We start from the raw sequence: 21,171 nt of genomic DNA, 5'->3' as shown, positions 1-21,171 counted from the left end.
CTCCCACATCCCAGACAACGTGACAGACCATTCCCACACCCGCTTTCAGACAATAAAATGCTGAAATTAAAAATAACATAAAAGATGAAGTCATTTGCCTTAGCTTTGCAAAACTAAAGGAGCAAATTGTAAAAAAAAATCACCAACAAAACAAAACATTTTCACTTTTGTGCTTCTGTGAACACACACGGTGGAAAGTAATTCTGACTTTAGAGGTTGAGTGGCCAGCCAGAGTTTGTTTCCATGTACCTTGTGTTTGTATACAAGTGTGTTTATGTGGAGGGGAGACGGAGCCTCTGCAGCAGGGGCCTCGTGGTTCTGTCCTGCCCTCCCCTGCACTCTATGAGGCAGTGTTTTGGACCGGGGCCCAGGACCAAGCCTGAGGCACGCTGCTCCACTCCAGCCTCTCCAGAGCGCCGACTCTCACTGACATTACATCAGCTGGGAGAAATAGTAGACCGTGTGTGTGTGTTTGCTGGAGCGTAGATGCTCCTTTCAGCTTGTTGCTCTGAAGCAAAACAAAGTCCTCTTCAGATCATCTTTTCTCCTGATGCTGAAACTGTGAGGTGTCATCAGTAGAGGCAGAAGCCGGCCCTTTAGGGAGAAAAAGGCAGCTAACCATGGCTGTGCGCATCATACGTGGAATGGAAGACCTGATGGCATCGGGCAGCCAGCTCGTCTGGAGCATGGCACATCAGACCCTGAGGAGTTGGTACAACCGTGGGCTGATGCCATGCAGACGCTTCCTAGAAGCCTGGCTCAGGATTGGAAAATGCTACCAGGTATGACAGCACCGCGAGCTTTGGCAGCAGAAATAATCTCTGTGCAAAAGTAAGAATAGTTTAAATATAGCAGGTTTTATTGGCTTCTTCATTGACACCATATGGGATGCATTACTGAGTCCTAGATGGATTTCTTTGATTATCCATTGCATTTTCATGGCTCCGATTACTTTTTCTCGTCTGGCTCATTAGTGTATGCATGTGTTTATTTGTGTGGATGTGAAGAGACACGGGCTGCCTCTTGGTGAGTCACAAAGCCTGTTTTTTAACAAGGGCTCTCCCTCATGCTGCACATATGGCAGTGATTAGAAAGCAGCATGACCAGCCGTTTGATCTCACTGTCTGGGAGGATGATGAGGAGAACTTTCAAAGTTGTCTTTGAAATGCATTGTTGCTGGAACACCTGAACACTGTCTGTGTGGTTGACACATGCTACTTCAATGTGTAAACGTGTTCTATTCTTACTTTTACCCAGTGTATAGCAGTGTGAAAATGTACTTGGGACTGTCTTTTTTTGTTTGTTCGCTTATTTTAGTAACTAATATAATTAAAACGCATGAAGGTACGTAAAGCACAAAAAAGGGGGGAAAAGGACAAGATAACAAATGAGAAATAAATACAATATTTTGGTTATTAGTCTCAGATTTGACATGATACTTTGTAAAAGCACATAGAACCACTTAAAACCCTTGAAACAGACTTCTTGAAAAGAGTTCTAAGAAGAACCCAAAAATGTGGTACACGGTGGTAGACAAAGTATTCATAACATTTAGTGAAGTGAATGTAGAAATATTACTCTGTAAAACTGATTGAAGTGGATTTTTTGAGTCAGATACCAATTTCTTAAAGGAAAATTCACCAATTACTAATATGGTTAATCTCTATGCTGGAATGAAAATAGACTCAATTTTATGTGGCTCTGTCTTTATACAGTATGTATTACATTGTCAACAATTCTCAAAGGAACACTGACAAAATCAAGAAAAAAAAAAGAAAAAAATACATGGCTAAATAGTCCTGTATGTTCATCATGCTAATTACTGACTATCTAAATCAAGAGTAATAAAATATGATAAATAGCTGAATAGTTCTGTATGCTCAGTATCAGTCAATTGCTGACCATTTAAGTAAAAAATAAAAAAATACAATGAATAACTACAGGATACACTTCAGACATTGTTTGCTGTATTACATGTTCTGTTTAAATGGTTTTCGTATCAGAAAATAAACCGATATGATAGATAGTGATATGTCTTTGATACGCCAATATCAGCCAATCCATAACTCAGTAGGGCTCAAAACACACTCTTACGTGTTATGTTCTTGTGTTCAAGTATCAAAAACTAAAGCAGGCTACTCATTATGCAGAATGGCCCCTGTCTGTGTTATATTATTACTTCGAAATGAGTATTATAACACTCAATTCCAACAAATTAACCAATCAAATGAATGTGTTATTTACAATGTAAAAGCTGTAACTATAGCTTTTAAATAAATACAGTGGAATAAAATCTACAAAATGTTAATTTAAATTGTAGCAAAGTGGGAGTATAGAGTAGTATAAATTGCAGGATGGGCCTATCTCAGCCTGATCAGGTCAGTGTGGCTGGGGGTCGTGTGAAAAGAACACCATCGGGGCCCATAATGACAGAGCTTAAGGGGGATGACCTCCCTGACACAGTGGTGACCTTTCTTTTTAACATCTGGGACCTGCCTGTGAAGCTCAGCTCCTCTCTTCAGCAGGACTGAGGGCAGTGATCTGTCTGCTTCTGGGGAAAAAAAGGATAAAATTGTCTTTGAAAAGCAGTAGCTTTGCAAGACCTTTTTTTTTTACTCTTTTGTGTTCAATGCAGAAAATTTTTATTCAGCAAAACTGGTTTAAAAGTGACCTTTCTTACCAAACTATATCTATTCTTTAGGCATATAAGAATACAAAGACTAAAGACTAAATATGTATCCATAATTTCATAATATTTAGTATGCCAGAACAAGATTTAGTATGTCCCAATACATATTATTTCAAATTCAGTATGCAAAAAATACCAGGATGTCCTACTATATCTGGTGTTATGCCGTCGGCAAGTCAGGATGCTTTTCTGACTACTCTAACCTACAGCATGCACAGCATATATATGAGCCAGAGGGTCAAATTGTGATTTGGATCACAGCTATAGTATGATACAAAAAGGTCTGTGATTTATAAACTACAAAGGCAAAATCAAGTATCTGGTATCTATGAACTCACGTTCAAACTTTTTTTCCATAAAACTATTTCATATGGAGGTATTTTAAACCAAATGTGGGTGTTTTTCCTGCTTTTTCAAAAATCATTTTTCAAAAAGTGTGATTTTTAATGTGATCCAAAGTACAACAATTCCAAGAAAGCTGGGACGTTGTATAAAATCTACATAAAAACAGAATGCATGAAATTGAGAGTGTATATTTAAAAAAAAAAATTAATGTATTGTCTGGTAGATTTTTATTTAACAAAAATGATTGCAAAAATATTGCAATCTGTTTAATTTATGTTTTAGACAATGTCCCAATTTTGGGGGGAATATGGGGTTTATGTTGATACCAAACCAATCAGAAGAAATCTAGCATTTTTTCCTGGCATACTTAATAAAGTATGTGGTCTTTGGGCACAAGTAGTTTGCTCTTGTGAATACTCTACAGTAGATCTACATCAAAAGATACACTAAACCCTCATATCAAAGGATTGATTTAATGTGCTGGGAATTCTTTGGAGAGACTTGGATTAGGAGTAGCATGCACAGATTTTGAAGGTGATTCCAAGATTCAATGGCTGGCTGTGTGCTTGAAATCTGACTGTTAACTAAAGGCCTTTGTCCATTTATGTTTTGATGTCACTGCCCTGCAACAATGCAGCATTGATAGATGGAACAGGATTGTGCTCTGGACAGGCAGAACAACTAATGAAAGGGTTACTTTAGTGATTAATGGCATATTAAACTATAAGATTATGTAGCCATGATTATTTTCCTTATCAAGACACATCAAATGAAGGTGTGGTTTTAGCTTCAGTAGCTGTTTATTTTTCCCTTTTTTCTGTTAGTGACAAAGATTCTTGCCTCTTCTGGACCACTGAGATATGAAGCTTAACACAACCCCGCTGTGCAGCCCACACCACACAGTATGCAGTCGGTATGCTGCTGAAATCTGGGACTTTAGAGCAAAAAGTTAGCGTAAAGTCCTAGCAAGTTAGCGTGACTGCATATGAAACCCTTTGTTGAAGTAGTACAGCTACCCACAGAACTGTAAATCTCTCTGACTGAGGTTTAGGGCGTTGAAAAACAACAAAGTGGAAAAGTAGCTTGTGCAGTATAAAAGTGAAATGACAGCTCTGTTGTGGTGCAGAGAACAATATGTCCTAGTAGAGTGGAGTTTAACACCACGCCAGAAGTCGTGTTCCCACCCTGCGGTCACGCTGGACGTTAACGTGACCCTCACTTTCCGACACAGAAGCCAAGCAGTTGGATGCCACATGTTTTTTACTGAATAAAAGGCGTGCTGGACACATTCCTGGGCAGCAAACAGCATCCAGTCAACAGGAATGCATAGTACGAGTTGAGACTGTATTGGAATACTGCTGATTCTGCAAACATAACTTAAAATGTTCACACAATGATGGAAAGGACACAGTGGCTGTTTGCCACTGTGTCCTTTTTGATACTGCCACTGGGGGCGCCAAAGTCAGGCATTTGCAAACTCATATTGTGGCTTTATTTTTGTATATTAGACATGATCCACTAGACTTTGCCTTTGCCCATGTGGTGAGTTGATGGATCACAACCACTGATGTTGTATTTAACAAAAGATGTGGTCAATGACCTCAAGCTTCAGATAAACCCCTTTTCGACTAATACACACCTAGCTGTTTTGCTTTGCTGGGGCTGGTGCTGGTCCGCAGTCTGTTAAACCTGCTTGGGAGCCACGTATTTAAATCACTATATACGTCTGCATAAGTCTTCAGTCTCTCAGCAAATGTAACAACAACAATGGCGGACAACATCGTCTCTTTAGAAATGTTGCTCCTGGCTTTGCGAGACTACATTGGCATCCAAACACGACTGGTGCAACACATTTGTGCTGCTTGCCTTGAGTGCTATGGACAGCGATTACGTTCTTACACTGAACGTAAGATGTCAATGTTAGACTTTAGCATCTAAGCTAACCTTCATCCGCTAATGCTAGCCCGTATCAATCACATTGCAGTTAAACAAATAAAATCAAATTAACGATAGATGTTTTTTATTTGGTCTTGCTGGTCACGATAACCCCCGCCCCCAGCCCCTTATCTAAGTGGTTCGTGATTCAAGACCAGCAAAGAGTTGGTGCTGCTCTAGAAACAGTTTTTCTGTCCGAGAGCCGGTTCTTTGGCTGTCAAAAAGTGAGGAACTGGTTTAAGATTTGGCACTGACCCTGGGACTTCCTTGCTCAAAAAGGGGTAATACTGTGACTTTTGAGTGGTGCTTGAAATAGGCCACTACTCAACGTTATGCAGTACCAGTACTTCTCATAATTTGCAGGTACTCTTTTCTGCTCCCTCTTTGTGCCTGCTTGGCATAAATATGTTTCTATTTACATCTTTGCATTGACTTTGTGCTGTGACAGCGTTGCTTCATGTTTGGTGTGAACACACCATAACTTTGTCTTGTATGACCAGTAGCTTATGGTAGCTAATGTCAGCCAACATTAGCAAAGTTTTTATACTGTTATATTGCTGAGTAACTGTTATTATTGAGTCAGTTTGATTATTTTTGCTATCCTATCAGTCTCCTCGTATCTTCTTGGTAATAAAGCAAATATGTTAAGATTATATAAATACAAAGGTGGTTAAGTACAGTGGGTTTCACCTGTGCTTTCAAAACGTGTGGTTCAATTTATATAATGCATAGACACAGGAATTCCACAATGCTACGTGAAGTTTCTTTAAAGATTTATGATAACTGGTACTTTCACCAACAGCACTCAAAAAAATGATAAACACCATGTCATCAGAATGTGTACAATTAAAAGTATAACAGAATATGAACCTGACAGCTGTTTAACACAGTGAAATACAACTTGGCTAATATTCACCACACAGTGATATTTCTCCCTTGTCCTGCATTGAAAGACAGTTCTGCTGACTGCACCAGAAGCCATTCAGCTTTAACAATACAGCAAGAATTCAATTAAACTATGCAGCAGGACTTCATTGTCTTTCGGTTTTGTTTCTTAACGGCAGAGGAAAACGTGGGATGTTGACATTTCAGGGATTTTCATTAGACCAGTGTTGTTGCAGAGGAAGGATATGTGGGTGAGAAGACAATAGCATGTGTGGAGCCTTAATGGCAAAAGAACCCACAGTTTTGGTTTATGATTCATAGTGCACCTATAAAATCAGATTTATGGGCGAAATATCACAGCTGCACTTTTTTTGTTACATTTAATACTTATAAGGATGACCATGTTGCAATGACTGTGATGTTTGGAGTGTGGGACCCAGTGGCTCCTCTTACCCATTCATTCAGCACAAAGACAAACATGACATTGAGGTGAGTCACTGTTAAGCTCCAGAAAGAGAAGCAGCCATTTCATCCCCTGGGCTGAAATATTGGAAGCACAGCTTTGAGTGGAGCTGTTCAGGTGGAGGAGGAGTCACGGTGATTTTGCAGTGACTGTGCTGTCTTGCAGGAATTGACTCATGTTATCTGTCCTCCTGTAGATGACAGAGGGCCGTCTGTGTCAGGTTCACCTCCTTGATGGCAGGAAGCTGGAGCTGCTGGTTCAGGTACAGGACAATCTCTTATGTTAATGTTCTGAAATTGTGTTATTTACAGATTGGTGTACCTAATTATTGTAACAAAGTCCCATGGCTTCCAGTTTGCTTTTGGTGTCACTTGTTTTCCACCTTTTGTCATTTTTTGTATTTGTCTAGCATAGAGCCGATATGAAAAGATTTTTGATACTGATACTGATTTTAAATGGGGAAAAATTACCAATATTTTCCCCATTGTTGCAGATATAGTGAATTTTTGAGCTGGAATTATACATTTGACATAAAATGCATTAAATTGTAAAGCATTCCCAGAAATTAACACCAAAATAAAGAATAAATAGAATAAAAAGCTATGTAAACATCAGAATTGTGTATTCAGTCATAGTCAATTTCTGACCATTTAAATCAACAATAAATATCAAATAAAATAGATAGCTAGACATTTCTAAATCAACCTAAGAACACTGTTTTTGCATTCAATATTTTGTAAAAAAAAAAAAAAAAAAAAGCTTTTCATATCGGACAACATATGGACTGAAACCGATACAATACATCAGTGATAGGCCAACATGTAGGACATGATGATTTTTGAGTGCTCATACAAACTATTTGAACTGAACTCCAGTGCTTTCATGTAAATTTTACAGCCCAAGTTGCTGTCCCGTGACCTGTTAGATTTGGTCGCCTCACATTTTAACCTGAAGGAGAAAGAATACTTTGGGTTGTGCTTCATAGATGACACGTAAGTACGTTCACTAAAATAATAGGCATTTTAAAGACAAAAAGTGCAATGTCCTTGTTGCATATGTGTGTGTATTTTATTGTATTACATGTTTTTTTAATTAAAGGGATTAGTTGATTTAGAACCATTCCTTGTTTACAGAAGAGAGGACAGAAAAGGAGAGAGAAAAGTTATGATAGCAATATTCCAACACATGATTTGTGTTTCTATCCCTGATCAGTGGCCAGAATAACTGGCTCCAGCTGGATCGTAAAGTCCTTGATCATGACTTCTCCAAGTCTTCGGGGCCTTTGGAACTCAAGTTCCTGGTGAGGTGAGTGCTCTCACTGTAAAAGCTTGCCAAATGTGGAATACTGCTGTTCCTTATTAGGAACATCAGCATTTACTAAGGAATGAAACACTCTTTATATATCTGAATGAGTTGTGAATAGTAGATGCTAAGGTATGAAGCAAGCTGGTATCTTGACAATGTCATGGCCTCCAGAGCTCATCCTGACCAGCAGGTGGCAGTGATGGAACACAAATACAATCTTGCTGTGTGGTTAATCAAGTCTGTGAATAATAAATTTCATGCATGCTGGTAAAATGCATTGACATGCTATTTCAATTAACCTTGCTGACCCCAAACTCTCCACAGGTTTTATATTGAGAAGATCACCTACTTGAAAGACAACACAACAGTGGAGCTGTTCTTCCTGAACGCTAAATCTTTAGTGTTTAATGTAAGTGTTTGTAAGCATTTATTTACTAAAAACATGTCTCATATATCACTTTTTATATCCTAGTTATTTATTATTTGGCATGTCCGTTAGTTCCAGGTAATTAAACACAATAGGTGATTGCCTTTTGAGGAGATGTCTAATCCAAATATTGATCTACCATCATTCTTATTTTACAACAGACCCATACGAACATATTAAATTCAGCTGGGGGTTGATGGTGATTTGTTCATATTATATGTCTGATACACATTACTTATAAATATCCATTTTTATCCTGAAGCCTATGCCAGTGATTCACAAAGTGGGGTCTTTGAGGCTCTTCCAGGTTTTTAGTTCAGTTAATTTAAATTATTATGATGGAAATGTCTTTATTAATTATAAATAAGGATTCATATATCGAAGACTAATATGAAATCTATAAAAGAAAAATCATTGTAGACTAAGACATGTATAACAAGTTTACAGTTTTCTTATGTTCTTTCACATGACTAAGACTATTGAAAAATAAAAAAATAGGCTGTGCAAAATTATTCCAAGGGACATACATGAGGACGTCCTCGGTACAGCCTATTTTCTATCTTGTGAGGAGTCCTTAGCTACAAAAAGATTGAGAACCTCGTACAGTCCTTTATTTGCATAACTTCATATCCTGTCCTCTTTTATCTCTTTCCAGAATTATTGTTCATACAAAACTTATTTTTTGATTCGTAGCATGGTATTTGTTGAGGAAATACGTCAGTCATATCACCATATTTACATTTTTTTTAACTTTTAGGTATCACACTGGCACTGAAATCTCATTCAGAATCTATTCCGAATGCTGCATTCAAGTGCTGTAGGGGATTTAGCTGCAAAGTTATTGATTCAATCTCATGGAAGCAATATGTTATTGTTTGATGCAAATATTTAGGATTTCATTCATTACAATCATTATAATAAACTGCAAAAGCTTATTCAGTCATTCACATGTTGTAGTAAGATCAGGGATTCCATGTGTTTACTGTAAACAATTTAAAAACTAAATGTAAATGTAATTCTATTTGTGTACGACAATAAATACGGAACTAAATCGGATTGTAATCAAATGAATGTATTACGATCTCATGTGTGAAGTGGACAATAAAAATAAATGCTTAGATGTCAGTACTAGTCAGGTAGTTGTTAGTATTTTGGGAGTACGAGGAGTACGTGAATGCAGCATGTGATCAAACGTTGCAGTGCAGTTTTTTTTCGCGGGGAGAGCAGACTGGTCACCATGGGAGACGGAGACTGTTGAACCTGCTTTCGGACTGTACCAATTTACCAAAGGGGGCTGCGGATTCAGGCACTACCTTCAACTAGCCTTTCTGTGCACCAGTGTGTGTGTTTTTCCGCTAAGAGAAAATGTCCTGCTAACTAGGTGCCGAAAAACAGAAGTGAACACACTTCACGGGTAGTTTAAAACACCGTATTGTCTCTGCGGCAGTGGTTCAGTCGGTAACGGTGGGACCGAGGTACGGGACGGGAAGATTTTCTCTCAAGTCAAGTGTCTCGGACAGGCTGCACTTTGTGTGTGCGTGTTTTTGAAAAACACCCCGTTTACTTTACCCTCTTTTTTTTTTTGCAACAGGAGACCATCGAAGTGGAAAGTGAAAATGTTTTCAAGTTAGCCGCATTCGCATTGCAGGTAAGAAAGAGTTTGTCGCAGTTTATCGCTTTCTAGGCTGAGATTTTGTCACTTAGCCCAAACGTGAATGAAGACGGCCGGGGCACGCAACATTTGAAAACATTTGTCTGTTGAAGTTGCTTTGGTCGATGCTATTGCTAAAGAAACTAGTCCCTTTATATTGATATTCGCATGTGAAATGTTCTTGTTCTTTGAGGCAGTGTTAACATCATTTATACGATACATTAAAATGTAGTAAAATGAATGTTGATGTTTTATCTAATGATGCACGATATTGGATTTTTTTGCCGATATCCGATATGCCGATTTTATTTTTTACCCACAATCAGGGCAATTTCCCAATTGACATAATAAGTAAACATAACCTCTGTTCACTGGGAACATGTGAAAAGTGCAACTGTACAGCAATTAAACCCAAATTGAATAAAATTACATTTACCTTACAGACTGCTCCTTAAATTAAAATTTAACTTATAACAGGAGCCCAATATGTGACGACTCAACCTGCACTGTGGAAACAAAATCACAAAAAGTACAAAAAAGATAAGCAGCTTCAGTCCCTAATCAAAACGTAAATAAATAGGTGGGTTCAGACTACACTGCACAATTCTATGAGCTACAAACAAGGTGCAACAGAGAGTTGATGTGCACCCCATTATTTAATCAGTTTATTAAATCGGCGTGTTGGCAAATGTCCGATTCATTTTCAAGCCAATATCGGCCGATACCGATAACATGCTGATAATATCCTGCATCCCTTGTTTTATCATGTTAGGTTACCTTTGTTACAGATTGTTCAGGTAGCTAAAATTAGAATAACAGTTAACTTGCTGTGCAATTTACTAAGTCTTGCATTTTGTTATAATGCGTTTATTAACTGCGTTGTTTCCCCTTTTTTAAGGAGGCCAAAGGAGAATACACCAGGTAAGAAGTTATCCAAATTAAAACCTCTTTCACATCAATGTAAAAAGGTCACAAAAAGTTGTGTTTTCATTAAAAACACGTTTTTGGGTGAGCAATTCAGGATATATTAGCTACCAAAAAGAGTATCAATGAATTGTGAAGTTTTTTTGTTTTGTGTTTTTGCTGTATCGTTATACACAGACATCCATAATCCTTTTTGGAAACTTGTGCAGTTGGATACAAACTCTGCACAATGTATTAAGTGTTTGTTTCTGTAAAAGGTCAAGTTTGTCAAATTGTTTGGTCAGTGCTCAGTATACAAACGATGGCTGTGTATAGCCAGTTAATGTTCAACTTGACTCAGTCAGAATTTATTTAATGCTATACTTACCTTAGTTAATAATTTCCATAATTTGTTCTTGTGGCATTGACCGTAACCCCTGCTGGCTTGTTGCCATCCACATGGTCCAAACATTGCCTTTAAAATCTGAACACTATTAGCTGATGCTTCATGTTTGCACTTTCAACAAAGCCCCACAAAGGCACTTCTTTTCTGACATGTTGCGATTGCATCACCTCTCCATAAATGTCACATATCCTACTACAAATACATGGACATTGTGTGCACATTTGGTCGATGACACTGGTGGGAGACTCTGTTCAAAACCTTGATAATCTGTTCACTAGTGGAGATAATGTTTTCATAGTGGGCCGTGCTCTCAGAGGCTTGACCTGCTGATAAGGTATGTTGTTTTTTTGCCAGCCGTAGGAGTGAAGGGCATTGGCTGTGATTAGTCAACACTGCTCGGTCTGAGTGAGTGACTGAGCAGGTTGAAGCAGCACAACCTGTGTGTTGCCCCAGCGCTTTGCCTCTAAAGGCCTCCCTGTCCATTATGTTAACACAAAGATTTGTGCTCTGTAAGGAATTGTGAGTGTATATGGTTAGAATAGTGATACTTGCAGTGCTGAAATTGCAGTTTGATCCCTGTCAAAACATTGCTTTTGTTCTTTAGCAAAAAAAGAATACAAAACTTGGCTGCATCTGCTTGCGCTCATTAACCACCCCATTATTTAGAGGCATGATTGACCTGATAAATGTTAATTATTATTCATTACAGCTTGATTTATGCCTCAGTGTTTTGATTCAAAACTTCACTGTGAAGTGTAGTGTGAAGTCTGAACTTTGAGCTCATGTGGGTGTGGGGTTGGGCTGTACTTTGTCCTGACTCTGAAAGCACAATAAAAGACAATCTGCCAACAAATCTGGTAGAATCAGCAAGCATGGGAGTATGTCCAAATCATGCTGTCTTTTTCTTTATTTGCACAGAAACTACTTTCCCCCTGCTAATTCTGATTGTTGTTTCTAGATATTAAGTTGTTAGACACTTACAAACGTACAGTAAAGTTTAGAGCTCTCAAATCATCTGTAATTATGGTCATAGGAGATTTATTTAGTTGATTAGTCATTTTTTATGTTTTTTTAATGATAATGTTTGAGTGCATCTCTTGGTAAAAAAAAATTGGTGCTTTTGCATGATTCTTTGTGTAGATTTCTGTTGTTAAGGACAGCCCTAATAAAGTTGTTTTCCTCAAACATTTCTAATTTGAATATGACCCCAAAAGCTAACACTATTATTATAGTAGCGCTTCCCCCGCTGTCCTGTAGCAGTATTTCTCATTGCTGTCTGTAATGTCTTTTATTTCTTCTTCGTTGAGAGAACAAACGCAGTAAATCCCCTCATAAAGCATATAATATAAATGTGTCTCCTCCACACTGTATCAGCAAAGGGCCCTGGAGCAGTGAGATTAGCTGTGGAGGAGTTAGGGAGACCTCCTCCTCCTTCAGTCAGCTGCCTTAAGAGGGATGAGCCAGACCCACTGTCCAATGGCAGACAACTTGGCGTCAGGAGGACTCACTGTTATTGTGCTGGTGTGGGCCAACCCCCTGCTGTGCATTGAATGAATGCACCATCAGGTTTCACATTGTACTTGTATCAGAATCCCCTTCGCTTTGTCAGTATCGCATGGCATTGTTTTTATATCCAGAGTTACTTAAAAATGGATCTTTAAAGAGTCTTAAAAGGAATTTAATTAATTAATCTAAAACAAGGCCTTAATTGGTTGAATGTCTAGAATTAACCTTTCAAATGCCTAATAATGCTAAGACATGGGAAGAAGGAATTTATTAACCTTTAGCTGTCACTGTAACTTGGATAACATATGGCTCTGTGTATTTTATGCAGAAATCAGCATGCTGGGAATCAAGTCAGTGTAATTCCACATGCAAAGAGACAAGATTTCCAAGAAAAATTGCAATGCCATGTATTTTGGTTCTGCCCTTATACAAAAAGTTTTGCTTTATTTTATGATAATCACTTGGATAAAATTGTCCCAAATTCTAAGTAATTGATGTCAGTCCATGTTTTTTCCCTTCAGTTTTGGCTATAGTAAAATTGTTCTTTAATTTTATTCCAATTGGCATGAAAAAAGTCTTTAAAGTTTTAAATCTAACTTGTCTGAAGCGTTAGGAACCCTGTTATCATGCTTCTTCACACCACCTGCAGGTATTATCCACAGCTAAGTGCAACAAGTTGCAACTCCTCTCTGAAGGTTGATTAAAGGGATTGTGGGAAACGTAGGAAATCACTAAATTGATTGATGTCTTTAATTATGCTTAACAGTTTAAAAGTAATCCAGTGGGGATTTTTTTACTCGTCCACAGACATTGTTTATAGCACTATATATTAACTACTGTAATTTTAAATCAACTTTGATTAACACAATGGCAGTTCAAATTCTATCCATGTGAACCAGCATTCCACCCAGACAGTTTGAGTCCTTAGTTCTATTTGCAGGTGTAGCCTGTAGTTAGTGGTTCATTCACAGCAACAGGCTCTCTCATTGTGCTCCCTCCACAGTCACCATGTCTCAGCCCAGTGGAATAGCTGACACATGAGTATTATCTCTCCCCACGCTGGGTAGGCTGCGCTAGGCTGGGCTGGTCTGTACTGGGTGTAGGAATTGCCCCCGCGCTGCAGGCTGCAGGCTGCAGGGAGATAACACACGTAGTAATGAATTCCAGATTGCTGACAGAGCAGCGTGGCTGTGGAGTAGATCACCCCGACAACGCCAGCCCCAGCTCCCTATAAAATGTATGCCATCAAACACGCAGCAAAGTGCCATGGCAGCAAAACCCAGTCAACCTAGGAGAGGTAGCTACAGGGAAGAGTGATTCAAGTGCCTCTGCCCTTGCAGCGGCTCAGCCTTGTTTTTGTTTAGTAAGCCGGTTCACATAACTGGATCATTATGGTTCTGTCTTACCATGTCAGCGGCTGTTAAATTCCATTAATCTTTCAAGAAGAGGACCTAAATTGATGTTCAAGGTCAAATGGCCATTGACCTGAAATCTAATACTTATCCATCTACTACTTATTTTGTTGTTTTGATGAGGTTGTACTGGACCTACACTCGATGATGTTCTAATAGATTATATCATATTATGGTCTGACCTGCACATTTAAGTTCTGTCTTAGAGGCCACAGACTGTTTTGTAACAGTGATGGGGTTTGTACAGTACTTTTCAACAAAGGGAGACGCTGCCAAAGGCTTGTGAATGGCTTTTGTTCAAGTCTCCAGTGGACCGGCCCGCCAAGCCAGAGCCCTTTTTGTCCAGCAGAACTCACTCCTACATGATGTTGGAGTGACTCATAGCTCACTATCATAGACCTTGACAGTGACAAACACCACAATTTGTCTGTACAGATAACATCGTTTCTGTGTTTAGTACTTGATGCCTCTGCTTAACTTTTTTGGCAGAATTTGTGGGTGAGACAGACTGTACCTGTTGAATCTGTCATGGTGTCATCATTAGCTAATCCTTGAAAGTGAATCAGTATGAAGCATTTTACCAACGGTACATAGAATAACTGTGAAGTGCATTACTGTTGGGAACCTGCATGAAATGGCTTTGATATTTTTGAAAAGATTTCTTGCCAGGCCCCTTAAAAGGCTCCCTGTGAGTTAAAGGCCCTGCATGTGCTTTTATAAATTAAGTCTGGCAAGACATGAGTGAAGCTCAAGTTAAGTCTTGGCAAGCAGTACTACTCTTTATAGATAAGAAAGATGAAAACAATATCCTGACACTGCACCTTTGCTAAAGGTTTCCAAACATGAGTTATTGCTGCCATGCCTTAAGATAGAAATACAAACCACACTGTGAAAGTACAAATGTGGAGAAATATTCCCTACGACTTTGATATTTTTGTGTAAACATCTACCTTTACTTTCTTCATGGTTCACATGCTGGTCTGGGGAACTCAGTTCAGGTCATGATATATGTCTGAGTGTAGAGATTCTCATGGATAGTGAAGTTCGTGCTTGGACCAGGATGACATGCCACTCATCAATCTGTGTTTCTTTCAGCAGCTCTAAGGTACTGATGAGTACTGACTTAAAAGGACTCTTGTGAATGAATACATTTGCTGTTCTTAAAGTTTATTTATAATCTTTTTCAGTGCTGAGACTGCCAGATCAGACTTGAAGCAGCTCCCAGTTCTGCCCACCAGAGTATTAAGGGAGCATCCATCTCTTAATTACTGGTAAGTAAACCATATTTATGGTTCAACCACTATCACAGCCCTTTCTCCACAAGTTACAATTCAACTGTCCAATCATCTCAGTGGTCAATACCATCTGGTTGTACAATGCAGTGGGGCTTTACTGAATAGTTTGAAGAGCTTCATTTATTACATTGTCATCTTTTTTTCCAGGTGTATTTTATCCTGTTTAAGCCCAGTATTTCTTTCTGCAGAGGAGGAAACACTAATATTATTAGTATTTTATTAGACTTAAGTGGTGGCTACGTAGGATTGTCTCCAACTCATATTATCCACCTCACCCCACAGTGGCTGTTACACTGAGACTTTGCTGGGAGGAGAGCATAACTTGAGTTGCTGTAGCTGCTAGGTGAAGGTTCGTCTCTGGAACAGCCATATGCTCTCCTCCCATCGAAGTCTCCTAGCCGTTGTGAGTGAGTCAGAGGTAATGCAGGATGCGTGAGCTAATTCTGTTCTGGAAGAAAGAGAGGGAGCAGGGGCGGGGAGATATACAATGAAATAAGATTTACCAATTTTAAATAGTAAATAAATGAAAATCAATATGTGGCTACCAGTTTAGATATTGTGGTGAGCTGACACAAATAAATCCAATGAAGGACTCTAATCAAATCGTGGGCTTTTTTTGTCTGTTTGCTTTTAAGGGTGATAACATCATACATATGATGATATCCAAGCAAAGCCTAATTTGAACATCTCATTGGAAGCTTTGAATGTAAACTAATGACATTTGGTACAGGCCTAAAAAGCAGTATACTCCTCAGAAGAGCAGTTTTGGGTAGTACCTGCCCAGCTGATGGTTTTGCATCTGATGGGGTGACTAATTAGCGCCTGGGTCGTGTTAATTAAGTTTGCCCATTAGCCCTGGATGAGCACAGGGAGGTGCTGACAGCCACTGGCTGTCTAAAGGATTGCTGTCTGTCTCTTCAATCCACACTGCTGCTTTTTCTCCTGTGCTCGCCCCTCCTCTCCTGGCTAAACGGTCATCTGAGGCTGCTGCAGCCTCGAAAGCAGCTACATTCAGTTTAATATTGAAATTAAAATAATGGACTTATGGCGTATGGGTAAGCACATCTCTCTCTCTGTCTCTTTCTGTCTGTTAAGCCGCAGTGAGTTTGCAGACTCGCTATGCTATTAAAAGGGATGATTACAGTGGGAAGTAAATGGGATGCATTTGCAGGGGAGGTAGATGAGAGCCATCAGCAGGCCAGTAGGCCAGACTGCATTTTCTGCATGAGCAGACAGAATGTGTGTCAAAGAAAGAGCCCTCTCCCAATCCCTCTGTGGCTGGAATGTGCAACACTTGATGGATTATTCATTAAATGTTTTATCTTTCCATTTGCAGTGAGGACAAAGTGATTGAACATTACAAGAAACTGAAAGGACTGACCAGAGGACAAGCCATTGTGCAGTAAGTTAAAAGCAACCCTCGTATTTTTATGATTAAATGATCTTAGTTTGGCAAATTAACCTGTGTGCCCCTTATGTATTAGTGCCTCTGACGCCTCAGTGCTCCAGCACCTATACCAGGCCTTCTTCTTTACCCTCATGTGTCGGCATTGTGGTGACTGTTATTGTAGAGAAGGCTGTCACCATGCCAGAATGTGTCATTAATTTGGGGAGGTGCTCTTTAGAGTAGGCAGCGGGCCAGCCTTGGGGAGGATGTCAGTCCTCCACTGTGTTTTTGCTGGGTCTGTAACTCAGAGTGGCCCTGGGTCATTTACACTCGGATGATTTGTGCCCTTGAACTGATCAATAGACTCTCCCTCACTGTGTCACGGCCCTGAAACAAATCAATCAGCTTGCCACTGCGAATGACTGTGGCTTCTCAATGACTGTAGCTTAAATCCCACTTTGTCTGTTGTACAACAGCCACCGGTTGACAGTGATGAAGTGTAACTGTTAACTTGTTCCTCTTTCTCTGAAGGTACCTGGCCCTGGTGGAGTCCCTGCCGACATACGGAGTCCATTATTACCCTGTGAAGGTAACAGTGGCGCCCTGAGTCATAAAGTAGCTTAACCTTTGAACAAGCTTCTGTCAGCATGCTGTCTTCATTTCTTTCTGAATTTAATCAAACACATCAATCCAAATTGTTTTCACTAAAATATTCCATATTTTTCTTTATGCTTAATCATGAGGCCTTTTCCATTAAAAAAATCTGTGCTGCAGCCAAAGCAACAACACATTTGTAACTGTAGGAACACACAGACAGGACAATACTTGGGCAGGATAAGAGAATACAAACTGGTTTAGTACAGAATTGCGTAAATAATTTGAAATAAATAAGTGAGACTCCAGTAGACACCATAGTAGCACGTTTAGTTTTGCAGTTTCTAAGTGATTAGTTCAACTTTCCTTACTTTTACTTGCATCCTGTAACTTTCCCAACCAAACCTTATTAAATCAAGGTGTCTGAGGAGATCAAACAGTGGCGTTAAAAACGACTCAGTCAGGCTTGCAGAGATTTTAAGGCCTTCAATGTATTTGATCTCTTCTTGTGTTGCTATTGCTGTAAGCCTAATAGGGTAATTTCTTTGGTAAGAGGGCTTTTTTTCCCCTAAAACTCCCGGCAATAAAGCTACCTCTAATGAGTGTTGGTGCGATGTGTGCTTTCATGCAGGACAAGCAAGGAATACCGTGGTGGCTGGGAGTGAGCTATAAAGGCATCGGCCAGTACGATTTGCAGGATAAACTAAAGCCAAGAAAGGTAGGTTGACCTCTTTTTCTCAGCTGCTCTGATTTTCCTATCTGTCTTAGTTTTAATTTTAAAAAAGTTATTTTTTCGAAGCAAAACTTGACACTTTTCTTGTTTGTTGTTTACTTTTCTGTAGAATTTCCCTTATCTATGTCAAAAATCCAAGGATACAGGATTTCACATGTTGTACAGTTTTGCTTCATATATAAGCTTGGTTTTCTCACAGCCACATTTAAACACGTTGTGGAAATGTGTACTTTTGAGCATTATAGTATATATACTTAAATTGCTAGTTGAAAAAACAGCTTTCCCTGTGCCTCTTGTTAGCTAGTTAATGATCCATCCACACTGTAAATAGGTGTAATTAAGATGGTGGTTCCCATGTCAGTCAGGAGAATGAGGAAGACAGATGGTGAAAATATTTTGGAGTATCAGTATGTGCTCTGTGCAGTCAAGGCTGTAGGTGTAATAGCAAATACTACTAGTACTAGTACTGTACTAACAACAGTGGAATGAATAGTGTCTTAGTGTTATAGAATAGCTCAACTTGCAAAGTTTAAAGGGGGGGAAATGCAAAAGTACCTTTCACACTTAGTATTAAATAGTGTAGAATTATTGTTTTTTGGGCAGTGTTCTATACAACCAAATTAGAATATCCTTTCTTGGGGGTAGGGTTGAATACATCTGTTATCTACAACTGAAAGTACAAGTATTTACCTCAAGTGTTGAAACTGTACCTTTTAAACAATTAGCATTAATTTCACTGTGACCTTATTTTAGGAATCAAGATAAAAAATATAGGACACACCTTTGTTAACTTTATAATGGACATTAAGCTAGTCCTCTAGTGTGGAAAGGGCCTATTATGGTGCCTTTTTTGTGCATCCGTGAATAAAGTATTTTCAGTACAGTAATCCATTACTACTACTAAAATTCAACCATTTTTGAGTTTGTACTTTTTTTGAGAGGTGTTATATAATAGTGTCCCAGCCAAACATTTCTCCCCAGCCTCTTTCATTAGACTCGTCATAGCTGTTGTTAAATGGCAGGAACCTGTTTACATAGCAGGGTGTGCTGTTACACAGAGGCATTAATGGGCACAGCCACAGTACGCCTCTCCCCGACCCTCCTAGTGGAAGGTGTAATTATGGTTCTCTGTGGGAAGCAGTGGGCCTCTGGGACTGGGGGTTGGCACTCTGCCAGGCGGGTGGGTGGGCGCTTAGAGTTGGGGGACAGTAGTATGGGTGTAGGGGTGCTGAGAGGGTTCAGAACTCATCTCTGGCTTCTCCAACTCCTCCACACAAAGAGTTTCCTGTTGTGGGAAAAAATGTTGCCTTTTTAAAATGACTTTTTTTGTTCTCTTACTCTTACTCTCTCTACGCTCTTACTGATAATTGGAAGTGTACGGCTGCTTTCCGTTTGCCTTGAAGGGAATCCTCTGTATCTGGTGCATATTGATAGTGCTTCCTGTCTTAGTTTAGAGCCCCTGTATTCAACCCAGCCCATCCCTCCTTGCCCTCTGCCCAGCCCCTCTCAGCATGCTGCAATCATTATGGTAATCTATGTGTGTGTGTGTGTGTGTGTGTGTGTGTGTGTGTGTGAGAGAGAGAGCTTTTGTCTTGGTAGAAACACAATTGATCAAACAATACAAAACAAGTATCTGTGTAGGGGGCTGGGGGCTGGATTTAATGGTGCTAATGGTGGGGGGTCAGCAATTGTTTAGTTCTTCAAAAATATACATTTTTAAATTTTATTTTAAGTTTAGTAAATAAAAAAATCATTGAAAGCAGCTACAATAGCTTAACCTCACATTATCTTCTCTGCATGCATGCCAGTTTCATCACTCTGTATTGAATAGCCTGGAACTCAAAAGCCCACTCTCCCTGCTGTGTTTGAGAGAAGTGGCACATTTGGTTCTGTGAATAGCCTGCCATTTCCATTAGGTATAGATGCAGGGTATATAAGAAAGCACTGTCTATATAGCCAAATGCCATAGGTTATGTATTCCAAAGATGGGGATAGAGAATAAATAGAAAATACCAAAAGCAGAAACAATATGTTATTTAGGAAGACTTCATTAAACTATTTAATGTGAGAGACAAATAAAAGGCCATAATGGTGCTTAGACTAGAAAAGTGTGTCTCCAGGACATACAATGGGACAGATGGCAAGTCAAGGCTTAATTCTTCCTGAATTAAACCAGGAGACGTTTCTGTCTCTTCCTCTCTCTCTGTCACTCTCCCAGTGGGTAATGGGACACTCTCTGAGACCACATGCTGGTCCACATGTATGATGAGCCAGCAGAACCAAAATAAATCTTTAGTTTAGTATGGGTGACAGTGTCAGCCTCTGGGTAGTAATGACATGATATGAGAGACCTGAAAGAACTGTGAAGTGCGAAAAAGGAAGTTAAAGGGAAGTATAAATTAAAACTGAGCCGATTCTCTCCTCCGGTCACTTTTATTTTGGTCAAAGCCCTCCCCCCATCATGAATCAAAACAGGATAAATATTCTTTGTGTGTATTCTCCTTGTCAGGTTTTCACATCTTAAAGCAACACGTCTTGTTGTGGAAACATACAGAGTTGCCAGCCGTAGTCGGTATGTGACGTGCTATGTGAAGGGTGGGGCCGATCTTTTTCTGTAGAGGCGTGTGAGTCAGAGCCTTTGACACATTTTCATCCATGTATGATTTTGTGGACTCGTGGCCCTGGGGGTCCTTGGGTTGTGGGTGTGAGCTGGATCTGAACAGCCTGATCCCATCTGAAACCACAGGCATTTCTGGCTCATTTCCACCTGCCTGTAATGAAATGTTTGGCAAAAACAAGGGAGATGGAAATACTAAAGATAGAAGATATCGAAATTTTGTGTAGTCACGTAACTTTGTTCGTTTTTTTCTGTTTAAAAATTGTAAAATTTTGATTTCTCTATCTAGGAATTGAATGAATGAGTCACTGTTTCACATAGATGCAGGGTATGTCATCTTCCTTGTGTGCAAAAAGATTTATCAGATTTCCAAGAGCAACTTACAGGTTGACAACGACAGTGAATCACTGTGTAGGAAAATTATGTAGAGACATACATCTATATACAGTAACATCTGGAGTTGTTTTTTTTAAATGGAGTCGTATGAGAATTGTATGTTATATGACTCAAGCTAGGTCATAAGTTTACCAAAAATAAATACAGATCCCAACGCTATTTTTAACACTGAGGAGGTTGTAAATGTACACAGATAAAATACACAGATGATGGACCACAGCC

General features: G+C 39.3%; 1 protein-coding gene across 1 annotated transcript in view; it reads left to right on the top strand.

Moving 5' to 3' along the window:
* The first annotated feature begins 547 nt into the window (after positions 1-547).
* Positions 548-21,171, top strand: part of frmd4ba (FERM domain containing 4Ba) — a 33,718-nt gene continuing 13,094 nt past the window's right edge. The window contains exons 1-11 of the mRNA XM_059329031.1: positions 548-782; positions 6,514-6,579; positions 7,215-7,309; positions 7,530-7,622; positions 7,947-8,031; positions 9,641-9,697; positions 10,599-10,621; positions 15,115-15,198; positions 16,559-16,624; positions 17,141-17,198; positions 17,835-17,921. Coding sequence (XP_059185014.1) covers positions 621-782; positions 6,514-6,579; positions 7,215-7,309; positions 7,530-7,622; positions 7,947-8,031; positions 9,641-9,697; positions 10,599-10,621; positions 15,115-15,198; positions 16,559-16,624; positions 17,141-17,198; positions 17,835-17,921 — 876 coding nt within the window. The 5' untranslated portion in view covers positions 548-620. The remainder of the gene's footprint in view (positions 783-6,513; positions 6,580-7,214; positions 7,310-7,529; positions 7,623-7,946; positions 8,032-9,640; positions 9,698-10,598; positions 10,622-15,114; positions 15,199-16,558; positions 16,625-17,140; positions 17,199-17,834; positions 17,922-21,171) is intronic.

The sequence above is a fragment of the Centropristis striata genome, chromosome 3 (assembly GCF_030273125.1).
Source record: "Centropristis striata isolate RG_2023a ecotype Rhode Island chromosome 3, C.striata_1.0, whole genome shotgun sequence".
Taxonomy (NCBI): Eukaryota; Metazoa; Chordata; class Actinopteri; order Perciformes; family Serranidae; genus Centropristis; species Centropristis striata.
The sequence above is the reverse complement of the archived record's forward strand: the minus strand, read 5'-3'. Positions and strand labels throughout refer to the sequence as shown.